This window comes from Centrocercus urophasianus, unplaced genomic scaffold, assembly GCF_019232065.1.
Source record: "Centrocercus urophasianus isolate 14NV4802_14NV808 unplaced genomic scaffold, USGS_Curo_1.0 seq_14, whole genome shotgun sequence".
Classification (NCBI taxonomy): domain Eukaryota; kingdom Metazoa; phylum Chordata; class Aves; order Galliformes; family Phasianidae; genus Centrocercus; species Centrocercus urophasianus.
Window position 1 is genome coordinate 43,101,826 of NW_024884586.1, and position 22,112 is coordinate 43,123,937.

The following is a 22,112-nucleotide window of genomic DNA, read 5'->3' on the forward strand; positions in this document are numbered from 1 at the left end:
GCCACAGCCTCCTGGTGCCCCTTTTGTTTCCGTAATGTGAGTTTTGGTGGTGCTGCTCTCTGTAAAGCAGCAGGGAGGTGTGGGTCTGGCCCTGGCATTGTGGCAATGGCCAAGGGAGGGAGGGGACAGGCACTCTGCTAGCATGGGTTGGGGCAATAGTGGCACAGGATGGACCTTGGTGCCACACGCCTTCAGTTGCCCACAGTGTCAGGCACCAGCTCTTTACACATCAAGTCTAATGGGTGAGCCTGAAGGTACGGAAATATATGCAAATTTATGCAAATTTTCACTCTGCTGAGTTTTCAGTAGGGCTCGTTGGCATTTCCATAAGGAAGCAGCTATTTTAAGTGTATTGTGTTTTGTTCAAGTCTCTGAAAGACACAATCCTTCTCACAGGGCTCCAGAGGCATCATGAGGTGTACCAGAGCCCTGCTGTGGGTGCAGGCACCGGAGCAGCACTGCAGCCAGTTCCGAGCAGCCCGTGGGCTGCAGGGCACAGGGCGGCCCCTGCTGCTCTGCACTCAGCACAGCCCCTAAACGCCTCTGCGCTTGGCTCTGCTGCTTGCCGGGCCCCATTCTTAAAATGCATTAGCAGCTCGAGGTCACTTACAACAGAGGCTTTAATTAAAGCCCAGATCAATTTTTGTCAGTGTGCTCGCTGGGCACGCTCTGTACTTTTCCTTCAGGAGCCGTTTGCTTGCTCACGCAGAGCGTTGCAGGGAGGAGGGCTCTGCACACAACGGAGCAACAGCGTTGTGGGGAGTGGGGGACAACACACTGCCCTCCAGCAGGGTAACGGCGGGGCTTTGGGATGCGCAGTCTCTGCTGAGATCTCATGTAAAAGAGGGGTTTTCGTGCACAGCCATCATGACAGTCTGAGCCACGGCTCGGGCTGCCAGGGGTTTTGCTGTGCTCTCAGTGCTGAGGGTCGGGGTCCCAATGAGACAGGCTAATGCAGAGTGCATTAGTGCTAACGGCTGCGGCTCGGCAGTCTCTGCTTCCCAGGCCTTTAGCAGCAGAGGGGTTAATGGGCACCAACTGGCCTGGCTGTGCCCACACTGGGGGTGGTGTGGGGCACCCAGCAGGCATGCAGCTCCAGCTTCAGGCATGTGGCAGTGCTCAAAACGTCACAGAGCCGACAAACAGCCCGGGCCCGTTGTGCTTTTTGTAGCAGCCGAGGGACGCGATGCGGGGCTGCTGGAGGGAAGGAGCAGGCGAAGCTGCTGCGGGGCAGCGGCCCTCACCTCTCATCAGCATTCAGAGCTCAGTGCCCATCGCTCTGCTCTTCCTCCCGGGAATACAGAGCAGCACTGCGTAAGAAGCTGGAAGCCGGCGGTGCTGCAAGAATCTGGGGGCTTTATCTATGCTAAAACGACCAATAAATCCGCATTCCCTGTGCAGTCAGGTGACAAAAAAAGTGCTGCATCTTATTGGGGAGCAGGAAAGATATTTACTGCAAGGCCGGGGAACGGCCGATTCCTGAGTTCGTGTTCCTCCTGCGGTTGGCTGCAGCACTGCAGCTGCTCATAGCGGAGCACGTCCCGCGGCGCTGCGCTGTCCTCGGCTCACCCCGCTGCCGCGGGCAGGCTGAGCTCCGCCAGGCCCCGCAGCGCCGGTACAGCTGAGGGCCCCTCGGCTCTCCGTCCGTGGGGAAAGCGCTGCTCCTGCATGGCAGCCATCTGCCCGGCCCGTCCGTGCCTTTCGGTGAAGGCGACGAGGAGCACGAGGCTGCTGGAGAGCGGAATTCAAGCCGGGAACCGTTTGTAAGAGTGCGACCAGGGGAGGGAGGAAGACCACAAAACCTGCTGGCGATGCTACCGGTGGTCAGACCTGAGCAGGTGAATTCTTTCTGATGCCTTGTTGCTACTGAAGCTGCTTTGCACAGAGCAACCTGGAACGTGAGGTGCTCCAATAGCCCAGCAGCCACGGCTACAGCTCTTTTCCTCTTTCCTAGTCTCAACTTAGCCCTGGCACATGGTCTGGGGTCACAACGTGACACTTGGCTCTCCTGGGGGCGCACTTCCGTTCCCACATCCCTCTCTTCCCTTCAAGGCTCCCATTTCTCAGTGCCGTATGCTACCAGTGCCAGCTCTTGACATGCTTATGCAAAGGATGCCCAAGCTGGCCTTGTGAAAAGCAATTATTATGCTGGCCGTTTAGCAGTCCCACACTGAAGTCCCTGTGATTTCACTGGTGGACAAGGTCAGGCTGGACGGACTCTGAGCACCTGATGGAGCTGTGGGTGTCCGTTCAGTGCAGGGGGCTGGACTGGGTGGCCTCTAAGAGTCCCTTCCAGCTCAAACGGTTCTACAAAGCAAGAATTTACTAACATACAACAGCAGACTGCAGCCACTGAAGAAGCTGCTTGCTCTCAGCACAGCTGTGCTGCAGACAGAGGTGTTGGCAGCTTTGTTTAGCTCTGAGCAGCTAGAAGGTATTCCAAAATATGCAGCCTTTTGTGTCAGAAGTTCTATGCTAGAAGTGACCAAAATTTCCTGATGAAGTTCCTGAGTAGCACGTCCATCAGTGCCTCCATCAGGGACTGAGGTAATGCCTGTGAAAGTGTCACAGACCAAATTATCCTCACTCTGTGCTTAACTGGATTCCTTACTTGTGATATTAGACCGGCAGCCTCCAGGGAGAAGAAAGCGCAGTCAGAAGAACATTCTGCTTCCAGTCTTGAATTTCCACATATTTCCACATTTCTGAAAGTTCTCCTGAGGGCTCAGAACTCTTAAGGTAACCAGAATTAGGAGCTGTAAGGGGAGAGATCTGAAAAGTGCGGTGGTGGGGACACAGAGAGGGATTCTGCTCAGCCAGATTTGAAGGGAAGGAAAAAATAAATAATGCATTCATACTGAGCAATTCATTTACTTTTCTAGAAACGTCCTCCTGCTTAAATTACAACCGAGCCCTGGCACTGCTGAGTGCTCTGATTTAATACCCCCATAATTAAAGACTTTGTAGTCATCTGAAGTCCTCAGTGTGAGGAGAAAAATCAACTCGAGAGCGGGAGAAACATTTTGTAAAAGTCAAAGGCTGATTAGCATGAATGCTTGTCGGAAGGCTTCCGGCACACAGACCTCGATCCTCCTGTCACCCTCAGTGCTGCGTGCGGGGCACCATTCACACATCTCTCCTTGAAATGTTTGCAGTGCTTCTTTAGCACTTTTTCTATTTCGAAAACACGTGAAGTGTTTCTTATTTTGCCTCACTCAAGATGTCCAAACAGATCCTGCAGCCTCCTCATAAGCACAGAAGAGTTTGGGTTGGAAGGGATCTCAAAGAGCATCCAGTTCCCTCAATGCAGGGAAATGACCCAGCAGCTCAGGCTGTCCGGGGCCCCATCACCCTGCCCTTGAGCACCTCCAGGGATGAGGCACCCACAGCTCTCTGGGCAGCAGTGCCAGTGTGATGCCTTGGCCATAAGGATGCGAATCATTTGAGATGAATTAACTGTGCCCCTGCTTTGATGCAGGAGCTATTTGAGTACAATCTGAGGGCACATTTCAGCGCTGTAATTCACCAAAAGGCCTCGCACTGCTCCAGTGCATCCATCTCTACGTGCAGAAACATGCACCGCTCTTGTAGTGTTCAGGTATGGAGCTTCAAGGTACTTTTCAGTTTACATAAAGCTTCCATGGACAAAGTGAAGTTACCACAAGACGACAGCACGTGTCAGTGGTGGACTGTTTCCAGATGTCAAGACAGACGACTATAAACTTTAAAACCTCCCTCTTCTGCTTTATTGACAGGTAAATTGTTCAAAAATGTTCTCACAATTCAATAATTACAAAGACTTAGACTTACATTAAAAAAGTAAAAACCAGAAAACCCCCAAAGCAGTAGTGTCCAGCTCTAACTGAGCCCCTTTATCAATAATCTGAGAAAAAGAGCAAGTACTGTCCAACACTTAACGTAACAGGATTAAATGTTGACTAGAACACTCAGTTTTAACTAAAGATAAGTGCACGTCCTATACAGTGTTTCAGAAAAGAACATTAGCCATTGGTATATCATTAGCCCATTTAAACCAAATTTTAAATAAGTGACATCCAACTGTCATAAAATTGGCACAGAAGGCACACTAGTGTGACAATGACAAACTGGATATGCCAGCCACTGAATTAATTACAAGCTTTTAATGAAACATGGTCACAAATCTTTTGATTACTAAATGTATAATACATGGAAGCATGAGATTAAATATACACGCAAAACATCACCACTGCACGTGGGCCATAGCAAAATATACAGGAGTGTGTTGTGCATTTTTCTACATGATCAATACTTGATTAATAATCATGGGGTCTTCATGCAGATGAGGATACATTTAATGAGAAAAGCAGCACCCCCAGTTACACATCCTTCACATTCCACTTTGGTAACCAATAAACCAGAATGACGTTTTAGTGTGAGAGTCCCTTAGCTCCAGCAGCCTGCAAGGGCAACGCGCCCACAGGAAGGCCTGCCAGCTAAGCATGTAGTGTGTCCTTACACCAAAAAGCCCAGGAGAAATGACTTCTCAGAAGGAGATAGGCAGGAACTACGAGTAAAATTCTCCTCACAGCAGTAATTATCAACATTTTAAAAGCCCTGACTAATGACTGGGATCAATGAGGACTAACAAGAGGGGTGTGGGTAGAAGATAACTGGTAGCAGTCCTATGTACAAGACTAAAAAGTTGGTAGAAAGATAGAAAGACTGTTACGCAGCTGAATATGTAATGGCTACATGAATTAAAAGGCCACAAGACTATAACCAACTTTTATTTGACATCCTGGTGATACTACTGATGTTGGGAACAACCGACAGCTTCCTCGCGTTCTCCTTAAGATCTAGGAAACAAACCATTACGGGAAAAAGGGAGAAGTGTATTTTTTCTGAGGACGTAACTAGACTGCTTGCATTTCCTATCCAGAGGTCCAAATCGTGTCTAAAAGAATTTCCTGCTAATGAGATATTACATCATTCTATAGAAAAATAATATTCCTGATATTGTAGCAACATTATCAGTATTCTCTCTATTTCTTTTTCAGTGTAAGAATAACAATATTTACTGGTGGCCTTAAATGCTCCTATGCAATAAAACTGTGTCACAGCTGTGCAGAAAGGAATCGACCGTAACCGAGCAGTGAACAATTCTGCATAAAAAGCTCAATTGCTATTAAGTAAAGAATTTACTTCATTTCAATAGTTTGTATCTACAATCCGGATATATAATTACTCTTGTACAACACTAGAGATTCGGTGTCAGTCTTGGCACTAGCATCCGAGACAGCTTTGTCCTGCTCCTGAGTGCTCTGAGGAGCAGCAGGTAACCGAAGCCAGGCGGGTGTGAGCAGTAGTGTTACGCGTCGCAGGTCGACTGGTCCAGTCCATCTAATGTGAGCTGATTCCTATGAGGAGAGTTGGGGCTCGGGGGACCACTGGGATTGGAGCTGTTGGATGGAGTAGAGTGTTTGGTAGAGTCTGAATCAGGCTGTTAACGAGAAACATTAAAAAATTACACTTATTTAAGATCAATTTCTTGCACTCGAAAGCTGTCAAGGCACTCAAAGGAGAGCAGCACGTAGCATATATTAGATTCATTGCATAGCTAAACACTATGCAAATCCTTTTATCATCTTTAACAGGCCTTAGTGCAGCTCTTCTGATATAACCTGAAATATGGCAAAGTGTGTGGAAATTGCTATACCTCAGGTTCCTCTACTTCAGCCAATGCAAAGCCTCCTTGATAGAACACATCTATCTGTTCACTGTTACTCTGCATTCACCAGCCTGAGCTTTTAAAGCCATTTTTATAGCCAAGGAGTAGGTTTATCTGTCCATATAAACATGTACACAATTACAGTGAAATCACCTTCAATTTGGTGAGAAGGAAGGAAACGAGCACACAAACTGTTTACAAAACAGTGCCAGCAAGAAAGACAAGCATGTGCAGTGCCTGACAGAAGAGTGGAGGTCTCCAAGTACCAGGCGGGACGGAGGTCTAGAAACAGAACGCACTTACTGGAGCTGCCCTACGTCAATATCTAACAGAGACAGTCTATCCAGTTATTTCCCCAGCGTTACACTGGTTGTTGGATATCTGCCTTCACAGGCTGGTCTCACTTCAACAGGATGGCTGGCAAGTTTCCCACTATTTTGGTGAGCTACAACTGTGAGCATTGCACAGATTCACAGCTTACAAAATAGCGCACAGAAAACACTGGTACTATGGCAGCTGGTTACTTTCAAGAAAGGGAAAATACATGTTTCGTAAATGGACTGAAAGGTAACACCCTACCAGGGTGCTGTTCTTCAGGCTTTGCATGGCTCAAACAACGCAAGACCCTTTGTAACAAAATGAACTGGATCACGCAGCGATAAGCCACATGAGGAAAAGAAGTATATAAGTAGAAGGTGGTATCAGATGCTTCTTCTCCAAGTGACAATCTACTGCATATTAAATTTAAGATGTCTCAAGAGACTGCAAGATCTATCAAAAAAGGAACACGTTATAAAAACCTACCACTACTCCTGCCTACAGACAGCAAGTAGAGAAAGAAGCATAATCAAATTTGAGAAGGATGCTACAGAACAACGGGCAACTGAGATGCTCTATCATCAGCACCTTTCAAAAATCAAGATAGTTTTAGAAATGCCTACAGTTAGAGTCCCACGTTACATGCTTCTTTTAATGGTGATAAGCATTCTCTCAGTGAGGTGACACAGGAAGTCTGAGAATGGCTGTGATCAGAACTCGAGACAAACACTGACTTGGCATCCTTCAGAGGTCTGGCTTCTGGAAAAAGCAAGGTAGCCACCTCTCTGAATCCAGGATGTTAAATAGGGCTGCTAAAAATCGGGAGACTAAAAAGCATTAAAAATAAAAACAAATGCCTTCATCTAAGAGTTTGTCTCTCAGCAAAACTTCCTAATGCTTATCTCACACAGGTGGCATTTCAACAAAGCTTGCAAGAAGTGACACCCATAGCAAATCAAGGGGTGACAAATAAATCTATCATATAATCTCCTTGAATTCAGGGACACCACTCTTCTGCAGACACTTTCAGACTAGTGACTACTGGCACGTAATTTGACATTTGCTAAAAACAGCTTTACACATTTTAAAATTTTATTCCTTTTCAAGTTACAAGACGAAAAGTTTTCCTTAAGGCAGCACAGAAAACTATTTAACTAAGTAGCACTTCTTTGCTCTTCTATGCTAATAGCCCAGAGAACATTTCTTGGAGCTTTGAGGACATTTCATCAATTAGACAAAATTGCCTCATCTACAAAGCTTAATCCAGGACACAATATGTCTTAAAATATCACTATAAAAAGATTCTCAGCCTTGCTTCAGCACTGGTGTATCCAACATACAATCAGATTGTGTTAGTGCTAGAGAAAACATCTGCAGAAAGAAAATATCTCCACAAAGAATGCAGCCTTTATGAAGTATTTTCCAAGATAGTTAATGTACTGGAAGAAGAAAACAGTCTACAGCGACAGGATGTTGTCAGTCTCCATTTAGCAACAGCATCTTTACCTCTTTGTCAAACTCCTGGTCAGGATCGGACATACTTCGGGAAGGCATGGCTCCCCCCACATCACTGCCACCTGAGATGGAAAAACAGCAGCTTTACATCTCTTTTTGAAGCCACAAACAACACCTTAGAACTGAAAAGCCTGCTCCCAGCCTTACTTGATGAGGGCCATGAAATATAGGTTTTGCTTCTCTGCTGCTGTTGCTGCCGTGAGAGGTTAGCTGTAGATGGACATGGTTTTTCATCCTGTGCAGCAGGTAAGACGCTCTGCAGTTGAAATGAAACACTTTGTTAGCCAGCAACAGAAGCTATCCAACTAGAGGTTGTTACTCGTGAAAATTCTGCCGTGCTTTTGATGCTATTACAACTCGGTGTTGGTAGAAAAACTCTGAACTTACTTGACCACATCCACATATTTTCAGTAACAGACACAAACCCTGAGAAAGACAGAGAAAGAACTAAGCCCCATTGCAGCCATTGGAACCTGTCAGCCAGCAAACCCTCTATGAAGGGGCAGTGACTGTGCCAATAGCTCTGCTTCCTTCCTCCTCCTGCTGAAAGGATGAATACATTATCCTTACAGAAGCTAGCAAAGGACGAGAAAAATCCTGACCAGCAGCTATAAAATGGAAGGGACACAGCCTCAGAAGTGTACCTCTGCACCTTGCTCTTGGAGATTTAGCTATTAAATAGCTCACACTGCTGTATATGTTAAATGCAAACAAAAAAAATAATGCTGCAGACTCACAGTGCTTTAGTTATCTTCCAAAGCATTCATTCCCCCCCGCCCTTTTTTTTTTTCCTTTGCAGTTGTCCGAATGGCACAAGCACACCATTTATATTTCTGACAGCACACAGCTACTCCTACCCTTGCTAAGGAAGCAGAGGAGGAACAGGAAGAGGAAGAAAGCAGAGGGGAGCCTTGCAGTGAGGAATGGTCACTCGGGAAAAGGATTTCAGTGGACACAGAGCTTGTGAAAGACATGCTCCAAGCCTGCAGGAGGTGGGATCAGATCAGAATGCAGAGAGGACGAGAGGGAAGGAAATTCATTCTGTTATTTTAAGGTGACAAACAAGAAAAAGGAAGGAGGAGAGACTGATTATTTACATAACTACTAACAAGCTCCCAGCAATGATATCTACTTCTTTCAGTGTCTCCTTCTTAAGCCAGCAAATAGTATTTCCGTGCAGAGGATTTAGAGCCACTGCACATAAATAAGGAAGATTCACCTTTCTCAAAATGTCTAGAAGAAAAATTTGGTACTTAGATAGTATTTGAATCCTACACAGTAAATTCTCATGTTTTCTTTTTCCTGAGCAATTGCACGTGCACATACATCTCCCTCCCTTCCAAATGTATTTTTACCAGCGGGAGGTCCATGAGAACCTGCATTCCATCTCCTGGTCCCATGTGAGCCACGTGGTTGAAATTTGTTGGGTTAGAAATCATCTTTGACCTTAGCTCTGGATCTCTGAGCATTTCCCTGAAGAAAGCAGAGTGAATTTTACTATCAGCATTCCCAATCTTTGCACGTCATCATGTAGAACCAGTTACAAAAAAAGAACTTCATTCTCACCGTCTCTGCTGTATTCGCTCTTCCTCGGGAACCTTAAATACAAATCTTCTTTTGCTCCTCGTTCGAAGCATTTGCTTTTTGCTATTGTCAGATGTTTCTGGTACACTGAGGACAGCTCCAACTGTAATATAACAATGCAAATTTGTATACTTAAGAGTCATGCTGACCCGAAATTATCCAACACAAGTTCCATCTCATGCAAAGGTAACATCACTTAAAATTATTCAGGCGGCTTGGTATCATTTTCCCATTTCTCCCCTTGCTCAATACTCACCTGCAAACTTGTTCTTGAAATATATTAGTCTTGGTGGCTCACAGTTAAGGAGGTTCAGCGTGCCATCCATGTTTAATGGTCTGATCTGTTTTCAAGAGGGAGGCAGAAATCAACTGAAGCTTAGCATACACTGGGAAGGAACACCTCCCTTGGAATTAAACCAATTAAGTTCTATATTCAAAGAAAAGTACTTACCCTTCGCAGGCCAATAGTCTGGACCCATTCCATAGTGTTAACATCAAATACATCAACACCATATTCACTGTACACTGTTACGTATGAAGAATTGCAACCTGCATAGATGTAAGAACAAAGAGAAGACCCTCATGTGGCTTCAGAGGTCCGTACCTGATGTATATTTAAGCAAATTTTAGCAGTAACAAGTTCTCTACCTTACTCTACACGTAAGCTACATTTTAAAACATCAACCTTTTTCCCAGGCCCACTTTCAAACAGACATTTTTTTGCCATAACAGACTTGCTAATGACAGCTGCCAGCATCACAGAAAGATTTACCTCTGACCCTGCCAGTACTTCTAAGCTTTGAATGATGATTTCATGAAATTGCAAAATGCCATCTGAAGTTTGCAGATGCACACTAATTTGGCACTTGGTAGGAATCAAGCGACGCGCTTGAAGCTCGCTTTTCTACAGATGCAGATTACTTCATTTCGGAAGCAACAAACTACCCACACATCTGCTGCATGCAGGGGAAAAGAGGGTCACCATCTGTGAGGTGGGTCACGAAGTCACGATGCAGTTCTATTCTGAATTTCCTTCCTTTCTTGCTAACAATTATCTAGCTTTAGATATTCACGTATGGGTTGCTTTCATCGGGTTAACACCAAAATGTCACAATGGTTAAGACTCACAATCCATTTCGTCTTTTAAACCTTTTTTAAAACATAAAGGGCACCTGCAGACGAGCTTATTTCAGGTCTAACAAAAACTAGAGATCGCTACAGCTTCATATCAGCGTGCTACTACTCACACAAAGTCTGTGTCCTGATGTAAAGAACAAGTTACTAGAAATTTATCGCATTTAGTAGAGAAAAGATAGTCTGGGAGCTGCTTCAATGAGCAAAAGGAAAATAACCCAACAGGACACTCTTTACAAGAACTGAAACAGTGTTTTGGTGCTGTTTTTTGTGCTCATTCACAGAAATCCTTGGACAGCTACCATATATATGTATCCCAGAAGGAACTTAATGGTCAGCTGTTGATTTTATGGGGTTGGCTTGGATGTACAAATAAAGGGAGAGCACAGAACACCAGTCAGGAACACTGAGCTCCTGTGTGGCACAGCTTGCAGCCCAGGCAGAGCTCACCAGGTCCAGAGACCTGGCCCCACCTGCACTGGCCTTGCCCACAATGTGGCTCCCAGTGCTGAGCAGGCTCTGAGCACACTGCAGGTAACAGCCCCACGCTGCCTAAGCCCCTTCAGTTCACATCCAACACTCAACTGGCTGCCCAAAAGAATGGAGCAGACTGTGCTTGCACTGACCTTGGAGTCTCCTATAACCCATATTATCCACCAAATCCTAAAACCTCCTGTGCTACAGCAAAAGCTACCACAGGGAAAGAGCTGTTTTCACTTTGATGGTCTCCTGATGAGACAATTCATAAAGAATAAAAAACCAGCCACCATCACATCAGGTCTGGGAAGGAAGACAAGGCTGATGGAAAAGGAAGTAATCCAGTTTCCTTTGTCTACTATTCTAAAAAAATAAAACAAACTGCACATATTAGAGAGCTATAAAATAGTTTACAGTAAGACCAGCTTCTAATAATAACAGACAGAACAATTAACTAGCACGTCTAGTCAGCTGAAATACAGAGAACTGTAAAGCTGATAAAGGAAAAGGAAACATTAGCTTTGGCTAATGGTGCTTTAAAGTAAATTTGCAACAACATTGTTTCCTTGTACCTTTTCCTCGGACTTCTGTACAGAACTAGGTCAGAGGAAAGCAAGCAAACAATCTCAGTTTGAGACAATTAAAGTTAAACAAACTGCCATTAGGGTCTGGCCTGATCAAACCAATGAGCACCGACCTGCTCTGTGTACTATTTAAACAAAAAGATATTTCTTGCCTTCAATCATCTGAAACACTTTAATTGCTATTTGAGCTCCAAATAGAAATCTGAGTTTTATCATGAACTGCCTCTGACTACTGAAAAATGTTCCACGTGTGCTTCTCTCCTAACCAGCTGATAAACCAGAGCTCCTGAAAAGGACAGCAGATGAAAAGATATCCTTTACCTGTTTCTATTCTTTTTGGAAATTCTCTCCTTCAAAATACAACAAAAAGGAGAAAACTGCAACCAGCTGCCACAAGCAATATTTCTACTTATTTTGTTACCCTTATGAACCTTCAGAGTAGCAGTTACATTTAGTCTCCAACTTCCTACTGTGCTTTGAACACAGGACACAGAAGATAATCCAAAGACAACCAAACTTTTAGGTTCTCTAGAGGAGCTGAGACCTATGCAGAATTTCCTGCATTGAGGACTACTCCAGAGTTCTTGTACTGCCCTGCATCCAGGATTGCTCTGTACAAGACATTTTGCATTCATCATTCCTGAATGGGGTTAGAAACCATTTGGATGCGGTGCACAGGGACATGATTTAGCACAGGGTTGCTAGAGTCTGGGTAGTACGGTTAGGTTGTCTTTGGACTTGATCTTTAAGGTCTTTTCCAACCTGAGCAATTCTATGATTCTATGATTCCACTGTCAGTTATTCTGCGTCCCAGAACAAAACAAAGCATTTTTCTTGCAGCGTCCAGGATCTCAGCCCATGAGATCGCCAAGTCCAAAACTACTGTCAGGATATGCATCCTGTTAACAAAACTTAAACTGTTGGCACTGAAAGACAAACCGAAGCAAAATAGAATACATGCTGATTATTTTTAGACAAGTAAAGCAGCAACAGGGATATGGCAACAGAAAAACATATACATACTACAGGCAACAGGAGTTGCAGGCCACATTAGTTCCTGCATGCGTGACCTTCGACCTTGCGAATCGACGTATACTCCCATATGGCTGAAGCAAAGCAGGTATTCCTCATTACTGAGCTCCACAGCACAAAGGGCATCAAAAGACTGCTGTGAGAGGAACATAAGTGAGGGGTCATTAGGATTTACCAGGTTTATAGATTGTCCATCTCCCTGGATGGTCAACAGAGAGAACCCAGACTGGTAGCCAACACAGAGCTTGTCCTTGAACACTGTCATCCACTGAACAGTTCCTGGAGCCTGAATTTCACTGAATTTTTTGTGGAAAGGTTTAGTTCTATGAATTTCATAGCAAAAAACCTGCCGTTTAACAGCTACAAACAAACAAGTCGCAGAACTCTTCTTTAGCGTTCCAGTTGTAATCAATTGGCAGCCTTTAGTTTCTGCAAGCTTAATGTCAAAGCTTCCTTCTGATCCGTCCAGAGAGGCCCAAGGGAAAAGGTGAACGTGATGGTTCCGGCCACAGATGAGGATGATGATTTTCTCTTTGGGAGCAAGCTCGATCTGGTACACCTTCTTACAGTCAGCAGCACGGACGATCACTGCAAAGGAAACAAGAGCTGCCTAAGTCAAACAATAAACCTGCAAGGCCTGGAAACAAAGCAGAGCTATATACTGATGTCCAAAAATAGATCTAAACACAGACGCATACAGATAACAAACAACACTTATTATATGTTAGATGCTCTGTTATTAATTCTCAGAACAGTGAAACAAAGCATTCCTGTAACTCTTTTTATTGAGATAAAGCTTCATGGCATTGCAGGATAAGGTTGCTTAACCTTTAGGGTAAATTCAGAAAAAAAAAAACCAAAAACTAATATCCGTACTACCTACTCACTGTAACACCATGTACCTTCTGAAACTGGCCCCACACTCAGGAAAAACATCAGTATTTTGAGTATACTAGTGGAGTAACACTGAATTAGCAGAACAGAAAGAGAAGAAATGTAAAGTATTTAATGCTAAGAACTAAAGATACAGAATGCTGTTAGTGTTGGCAAATGCCATATGCAAATACAAGAGCCCTACAGCCAGTGGACGTTAAATACCTATAGGGAAAGGCAAAAAATATTGTGCACACTGGGTGAAGGGGAAGCAGGAATTAGCTTAAACTGGAGCAGGAAAGGTTTAATACACACGTTAGGAAAAGCTATTTCACACTACAGACTATTTAGGTTATCTATAGAAACTGGGGAGACTTCACTGTTTGAAGATCTCAATATTGAGCTAGCAGCATCTGACAGGCTTGGGCACAACTTGTTCTGGCAAGGATCTTTCATGTAAGCAGCTGCCAGTTCATTAACACTGACAATTACAATTGCCTTAAAATGACAGAGATTATTACGTACGAAAATATCATTACACACAGGAATTGGCCACAGAAAACTTATGGAAAACATATTTTAACTTAAAACCAAAACTGATGATTTGTTTTCACGCTTATACGTGGCACTGCGATGTGGTTCTTGCTTCTGTAAGAAATGACCTTTAAATGAAATACATCGTGCGCAAGAAGCTATCCTGGAATCTCTGGAATTACTTGCATCTGAAGTTATGTTTATATCTAAGTACTTAAAGAATGGTGACCACTGGAATTTTACTCAAAGGAATGGCATTCATTACTGCGAAAAAGAATTTCAAATATCTGATGTCTTTACATACAAAGTAGTTTCTCCTAGAATTGGGCAATGGCCTATTTTAAACAAGAGGAAGCAGTAGCAGTTTGCTTTTTGCCTCACAAACAATCCTACCAGACAGCCGAAGATGTTAAATTCCTATGCCACAAAAGTAAGGATTTAGAATATCATCTGAATTTAGAGTGCTTCATCAGTTACAAACAAGCACGTTTTTCACATGGTAGGTTTGGCTGCTTTTGAAATCAAAGGGAAATAAACGACTAATGTTTCCAATGGCAATTTGGAACAGGATATATAGCTGTAGATTCTTTTGCTTTTAAATTCGCAGTGCTCATTAGAAATATAAATTTTATTAATTCAGTTTGACTCCAATAGTTTATTTTATACTGCTGTAAGACATCATGGAGTACCAGATTTCAAGAAACTGCACTGCAAAATTAAACAGACGTGTTTTACTGGTTTAGCCCCTAACTGTCCTTGTTCTCATATCTGCTAGTAAGCCTTTTGGCCTCTACGCTTTCTCTACCATACCAAGACATGTCTGCGTCACTTGTCTGTGTTTGTGACCAGGATATAAGCCTAGAGGGGAAAATGCTTCCTTTATTTCTTATCTGAGACGACAGATAATTCAGTGTTAGAGAGGTATGTCACTATATTTATTTATTCACTTTACTAAGACACCAGAAAGCTGTTCTGGATGAACTTCTGGAATGGACATGGCAAGTCGTGGGAAAGAACAGGCTGAAGCAGTCTCACTTTTCTCAAAGAAGAGGGTAGAGTGTATCAAAAAGGGGAAGGAAAAGAGCCGGTTTGGAAGGAAGCATTAGGTCATGGGGGTAAAGAAATAATGGAAAGGCAGACAAGTCATTTACTTTGGCCACCATCAGTCACATAATATGAGTGGCTGTCAAATTTCTACCAGCTGTAAGAAACAGAAAACTGTACACAATGGCTTTAACGGGCAAAGTCTTCTAAACACTTTTTTGTTGCTGCCTGATTTCTAATTAGAGCCGGTTTCAGTCCTCTGATAGTGCATGTTACACAAGTTTCCATGCCAAATTTCTCTCACTTAGTTCAAATTCTATTTAATAAGTGCCTGATAATTCACTGTGCTTCAACTGCTGCTGTGTGTGCTCTGATTACTGAAGCGTTTGGCTGTCTACTGTGGGAACAAAGTTAAGGTGAGAATGTGTCAGAGTATGCCCAGTAAACTGTCCCTTTAATTTCAGCCAGTCAACTGAATATAATGATAATGAACAAATTAGTGTTTATATCTCACATTCATTTTTCATTCTCGTCAATTAAATGAATGCTTTTGATACTTACTGTACTTGAAGGGCTGTTGTATAACCTATATTAAAACAGCACTGAAAGTTATGGAGCTCACTGTTCTGTACATAATAACTGCATTCATTATGGCCTAACTTACCGTCACGGGTCACTTCTATCACATACAGCCCTTCTTCTGAACCAATTGCTATTCTATCTCGATCTAAACCAGGAAGGGAAAAAAAAAAAAAAAAAAGGCTATTAGTATATCTATATTTTATCATATCTTTAAAAGAGACTGTTTTCTTTGAGCAGCTGGAAACATTTCTGGACAAAGATTTTCAACAGTAAATCAATTTTGCTTTAGTTTATGTAGCTTGTCAAAAGCATGCTGTACAATGTATATATGCTGTATTGCTCAAACAGTCTGCTCAGCAATCACTATTTACCCCAAGAGGATGGAGAAATCCGAATAACCAGGGTAAGATTAGCACTCTTCCCCATGCCTTCCTATTGAGATATTCATCTGAGGAATTCAAAGCATCAGCATTCTTATTAGAGAAGCCCACCTAAAAGCTTCAGCAACTCTCACACAATTATAAAAACAAACATACCTACGATAGCAGCAGCTAAACTCGCTTTAATAAGAGGCAGTGTACTGTCATAGGCTTCTTGTGGAATATGCACAACCTGGTTTTTCAGTCTGTTTTTGTGCAGGATAGACTGCAACCCTTCTAGAATTCCAACCCACTTTCTCTTCTCATTCTCATTTTCGGTCAGGATCAGAAGAGAACAAGACTTTGAAGGCAAACCTAAGAGAGAAGCTGTCACCTTTTAAGAGACAGAGAAAATAAAATTAGTAACAGTAGTAAGAATCCTTTTTGACAATATTTTATTGTTATCCATAAATGAGCTGATTACTTTGTCAATACTACTCTGACTTAGGAAGTGGCCACTTTGTCAGTATTAAATGCTTCCCAGAACTGTGAACATAAAATGCCACAACATACCTAAGTGGTAAGCAATGCAGCACATGCCTAATATGGCCACAGCACTTCGACAAAAATGCACAAGCTTCAGCGGTTTTGTTTAAAAACACTCAGTCTTGCTTAATCATTCTGAATCCTAAAATATGGGCAAGGAATCCTACATTCCTTTCCCACATGAATCCATGCATGCAAGCAAAGGCTCCTTCCTGCTCTGAAATGGAATTTTAGATGCATGCAATAATTTGTCCAGTCTCCCCCATCGATTTCTAATAACTTACTGATAATGAAACACGTGCTTTCAGTATCAGAGGCATTTTAAACCCAATGGCATTGCTATTATTGCTGTTCTAGATTCTGAGTTTGCTAATTTTTAAAATACTTGTCTGGAGAGAAGTGCAAATTGTATCTGCATTAAAGGCCTGAAAGAAAACAATCTTCTGTAAATGAAATACTGAACAAAAATCAAAACAGCTTCAATTAAATTTCAGGGAAATCATCCTATAGGTCTCTGACCAGAACACGTTCTGAATAACAGAACCATCCAGGAACTTTCCAGGAACTCAGTCACGGAATCATAGAACTGCAAGGTTGGAAACAACCTGCAAGATCATCTAGTTCAACTATCCTTCCACTACCATTGCTACCACAAGCACTAAACCACATCTCATAGCTCCTCAACCAGACGCCTCTTGAACACTGCCAGGGACAGCAACTCCACCACCTCCCTGGGCAGCCATTGCAGTGCCTGACCACTCTGTAAGAGAAAAAGTTCTTCCTCATGTCTAACATCTCAATGTTAGTTTTGCACCCCTTACGAAGAGACTGTGGGAACTGAGAGATCATGAGAACTGTGTCTTCTGTCATAGCACAACAGTCAGTATCAGCCTTTACAGCAGGCTGGCAGAATAACAACAGTTAGACAGAAAAAAAAGCAGCAAAAGGTTAAGAAAAAAAAAAAAAGAGATGGTTGGAGTTTGAGCATTTCTTTCTCAATTTCATGGGGAATCAGAGGTGGAAATATTTTGGAGTTTAGCATCATCTCGGCGTTGCTTTCTGGTAATAGACAATCCAAAAGAAATAAAAATCTCCTTCTGGTACATCACAATATCATCACGTGTTGTGTGAAATAACACACAAAAGAAAGATGCCATATTCTATACAAATGATGTGAAGTAACCACCTTAACTGTTTTGTATAGGCTATTCTATAACATTATGTCAGTAACGTGCAGATCTAGGAGATGATGTTCAAGGTGAATCAAATGAAGCTACAAAAACTGCTGCTCTTGCAGGAGAGGATGTTTGCAGTGAGGGTGATGAGGCACTGGAAAAGGTTACCTAGTGTTTGGTTTTTTTTGATGCCCTATCCCTGGAGACTTCCAAGGCAAGGCTGAATCAGGCCCTGGGCAGCTTGATCTAGCTATGCATGTCCTTGTTCATTGCAGGGGAGTTGAACTAGACAGTCTTTAAAGGTCCCTTCCAAATTTAAGGATTCTATGATTCTATATCACTGGCTTCCAGTTACAGGGACTCCCCTTTTGAAGAACTAAGAAAAAAAAAGGTGGACCAGCATCTTCTCTGGCCCCTGTCAAAAGGATATCTAAAGAGCCCCACATACCAGAGTTTTAGTTAATTCATCAAATTTCTTAAATATGGGGGATAAGCTGATTAAACACAAGGCATTCTGTCATCCACACAAGTATTTCAATACTGGGACTACTTGACAAAAGCAGAAAGTCAAGCAAGCTAAACTGTGTAGATGCCTTTTTCTTAAATGAAGCAACCAAACCTCCTCAGTGTGGAAGACAGAAGGCAGATGTGAATAAATAAAATACAATTTAGTAAGAGGAAAAAGAAGGTAGTAGTGAACTAAAGGACGAAAATGTAAGGTAGAAACTATTTCAACAACAACAAAAAAAGCAGAAAAGCAAAATGAATGTAGAACTCAACTAGCCAAGATGTTATCTAAATAAAACTCTACAGCACCAAGTCAGTGGCACTGCACATGACTCGCAGCTCTTTGGCTTCCATGTTCCACTGATTTGATCCAAATGACTGAGGTTCAGAGGACGCTGAAAACAGTGAGAGTTTCTGTATTGAAATGCAAAGAATTATAGATGTTGGCTATTAACAGACACTTCCCTACATTTTAAAATTCCACATAATTCACAGAAAATCTAGGAAGGTTTTCTCTTATTTAAAACTAAACACAGCATTCAGGTAGAACGGCAGAGATGAATTCATAACTAAGCTAATTACTTCATCTTGTTTCCACAATTCCTACTATAGTGATGTTTGAAATTGAGGAAATAAGTTTCTAATGTACTTTTTTACTTAAGACAACATACGGTAAATCAAAATCAGCGAGTAAAATCCAGCTTCAGTCTAATTTGTTACAGCATCAATTCTCAAAGCTAGAGCGCTCCAAAACCAAGAAGAGAAGAACAGGATCCAGTAATGCCAATGGAAGAGGATACAAAAATACACTTAAGGAATTGAGTTCAAAGTAAAAAGAAAAAAAAAAATGGCAATTTAATATGCAAGGAAGCACCAAAAGGAAGAGAACTTCATTCTTTTTAATTCAGTAGGAGGAATATCATATTGGTTTTATACATGTTTCAACACATTTCTACACTTCTTATACTTTTGCATTCAGGGAAAACAGAATTTGCATAGTTTAATAAACATTAAACGTGGATGAAATACTTCACTATGAAAACAGAATACCAGTGTTCAATTTGTATTATCTTTAACAGTAAGTTGATAGCCATACCCTGAATATACAAGGGATGTCTTTACGAGTTGCGTGTATTACATCTGGCGCTAGGACAGAGCTCACAGAAAAATCTTCATCTCTAGCAAAAAAGAGAACAAGAGAATCACATATATGCACACACAACCATACTGAGCAAAATCTAACTGATATCACACTGATTTCAATAGGCTGCAATCTCTTAACACTGCACAGAGGTCACAACTGGGATCACTTGTTTGTTACGCTATGACTCCCCTTTACCTAAACAACTCACAAGCTTTAATTATGGTTCTACAGCGTTCATATGTGTAACTAAGTACACCTGAAGTTAAGTGGGCTGGCTTTGTGTAGTTTTGCTTTTACCAGCCACGCCTATTCTACAATTAGCAGCAAGAATATTGCTCTTCCAGCCCAGCAGACACATTAGAAATGAATAATTCATACCTCAAAGTGTAGCATGAGAGGGGCCTTTGGAAAAAAAGAAAAATCACATAAAAAGCTCTTGGCAACATAATTATAGTTTGTGGGATTCAAATAAGGGTTTTCAAAACAGCTAGATTTTATTCTCTATTACAGAAAAATAAACAGACATTGGAACAACTTTTGCATTTCAGGACGCTCCACCCCAGAGGGCTTGTCCACACAAGCCTTTTTAAACTGCATTTTGACCAAGTTGATCATCATAATTGCCAATTTTAGTGCAAAGATGACACTAATGCCACTAAACTCGCCTATGCTAGAATTCACAGCTGTGCTAGCTAGCTTCTGTTAAAACATCTAAGAGTCTTCAGAAGACAGACTCAAAGAGGCAGCTACAATAAGCAGATAAGGCATACTACAGTCAGTATAATATCTGGCTAAGTTGCTTCAAGCAATGTACTGATGAGAATGCTGCTATTTTCAATAGATCTGCACTTCTGCTGCCAGCATGTCAGAGAACTGACATTGATGATACTCAGAGAATAAATGTGAGAGCAGAGCAGCAGTACTGATGTAATCCCACGGTACTACTGTCTGAGAAAACATATAAATCAACATGCTTGGGAATGCAAACTTAATATTCAACACTGTGTTGTAACATTCTAAGTTACTACAGTTGATATTTCTGTAAATTCAAATTTTAAAACTTTTTTGTTACTCTGATGAATGCAAGTCTCAGAACTTTTGCATACTGTGTTCAGTGTCACAAATGGCTCACCACGGAAAAATAACTCCTGTGAGAAGGCAGAGTCAGAGGCATCAGCATGGTCAATTAGCTGGTGCTTATCTGAAGGCTGCTTCAGTCTTCCTAACTTTCCTGGAATCACTGACTGTGTGACAATCTGACTCACTGTTCAGGTGGGCACGCAGCAGAAGAACCCATCCACCAAGAACACTTGTTTTCCATTTGGGCATATGCAATTCTAGGAAGAAGCATGCTAATACTCTGATACTTGTGCCTTCTCAGAAGTCACTCAAGTGACTCACTGTTTTTGAGCCACTTCTTTCAGTCTAAACTTAGCTGACATCTATACTCAGAAAATAAAGTCTTCTTCAAAGCAGACTTTTTATGATCCAGAAGTTTCTTGCATATTTAAGTACTCTTGTTAGTGGGGAAAAAAAACAAAAAACAGAGGATTTCTCCTCTATCATAGTGACACAAACCTAAGATCCAGGACTTGACTTGCAACAACTCCAGGCTGGGTGGATTTTCCTTCAGGCACATCATATAAGAAAAGTTTACAGTCACAGACAACTGCATAGGCTCTCTGCCACCCTTTCTTGACTCCTGTGGGCTTTGGAACCTGTGTAGAAGTAACTAATTGTTTATTAAATGTAAGCACATGCAGCAGACACAGAAAGCAGGGACATTTAGATAAACTATAATCAATGGATTACAACACAATTTACATGCTCTTTAAAATGGAGTGAAAATCCAGTAATTGAGCAAACATTTATCCTTCCTTAAGCTCTTATATTCTCTGTTACAGCATAATAAGTATATTAAGTAGCTTTAGGATAAACAGTGTGGCCTGTGTAATACGCAAATGCCAAAGTGGTCAGGCAGTTTACCTTCTATATGTTTGCATCAACTATGACAGAAATTCTTCTTTAATGGAATGCATTGGATTTTTTTTCCTTTTTTTTTTTTTCTCTCTTAGCACCTACTAAAATTTTAGCTACTAACCTTTGGCTCTTGCAGAAAAAACAACCTTTCTTCTACATCTAAAGCAACTAACGTTAAATAAGTTATACAGATGTCACCTAAAGTCTTATGGCTTTAGCACAATTTAGCTGCACAGCTGTAAGTAAAACGTGCTGCTGTTCTCTTGTCCAAGAACAAACGACTATTACCTTGACATAACCTTTATAGGCAGTTCCTATTCCTCTTTGCACATCCACACCAAGAGGCCTTTTGGCTTGCTCAGGTGGAATAGGGCAGACCTGAGGAGCGCTGTCCTTGCAGGAAACATGGCATGCAAACGAACACACTAAATACAAAAGAGAAAATCCACAGTGAAACATGTGCATGAGTGAATCGTAACAGGAGATCAATGCAGTTTATCTACCCTTACAAGAAGAAAATTGATTAACTACAGTGAAATTGCCAGTCAAACATAACAAGAGTTCGCCATGCTAAAGGAGTGAGCACACTTAGATGTGCAAAAGACTCTCCAAAGTGCTTTTCTTTTCGGTTTTCAATCCATGATTTCCATAAAAGGCAGGAAGTGACTTCACATCTCAATGCTGCTTATAAAAGTATTTTCCAGAAGGAAAGGGATATTGTCAGTCCTGGTACTGCTAAGCAGCAACCAACTCAACTACAGGAGAGAATGTGTATTAATAAAGGAAGAATACAAATGATTGGGTAGGAAACAAGATAAAGATAACAGGTGTTCAATTTGATGTTAGTATGCAAGAGAGTCTAATGTTGCAAAAATCAAGTAAAACTAAAACTCCAAAAAACAGAAAGGCTAAAAGCAACAAGCATAGGCAGTAGACTTGAAGGTGTAACAAAGCAGAAACCAAGGGACAACAGCCGAAACTGAGGATGATGTGAAAAGGGCATAAATGTATTTC

General features: G+C 41.9%; 1 protein-coding gene across 3 annotated transcripts in view; it reads right to left on the reverse strand.

Annotated features, from left to right (window-relative positions):
• Positions 1 to 3,718: 3,718 nt before the first annotated feature.
• The window catches only part of CDC42BPB (CDC42 binding protein kinase beta), an 87,540-nt gene continuing 69,146 nt past the window's right edge, over positions 3,719 to 22,112 (reverse strand). For all 3 annotated transcript variants that reach the window (XM_042814674.1, XM_042814673.1, XM_042814672.1), the window contains 13 exons: positions 21,387 to 21,523; positions 20,697 to 20,836; positions 19,071 to 19,152; positions 15,924 to 16,140; positions 15,470 to 15,532; positions 12,346 to 12,942; positions 9,579 to 9,676; positions 9,384 to 9,468; positions 9,110 to 9,230; positions 8,899 to 9,016; positions 7,691 to 7,799; positions 7,535 to 7,605; positions 3,719 to 5,482 (listed from right to left, as the gene is read on the reverse strand). In XM_042814674.1, the coding sequence (XP_042670608.1) occupies positions 5,351 to 5,482; positions 7,535 to 7,605; positions 7,691 to 7,799; positions 8,899 to 9,016; positions 9,110 to 9,230; positions 9,384 to 9,468; positions 9,579 to 9,676; positions 12,346 to 12,942; positions 15,470 to 15,532; positions 15,924 to 16,140; positions 19,071 to 19,152; positions 20,697 to 20,836; positions 21,387 to 21,523 (1,970 nt within the window). In that variant the 3' untranslated portion in view covers positions 3,719 to 5,350. The remainder of the gene's footprint in view (positions 5,483 to 7,534; positions 7,606 to 7,690; positions 7,800 to 8,898; positions 9,017 to 9,109; positions 9,231 to 9,383; positions 9,469 to 9,578; positions 9,677 to 12,345; positions 12,943 to 15,469; positions 15,533 to 15,923; positions 16,141 to 19,070; positions 19,153 to 20,696; positions 20,837 to 21,386; positions 21,524 to 22,112) is intronic.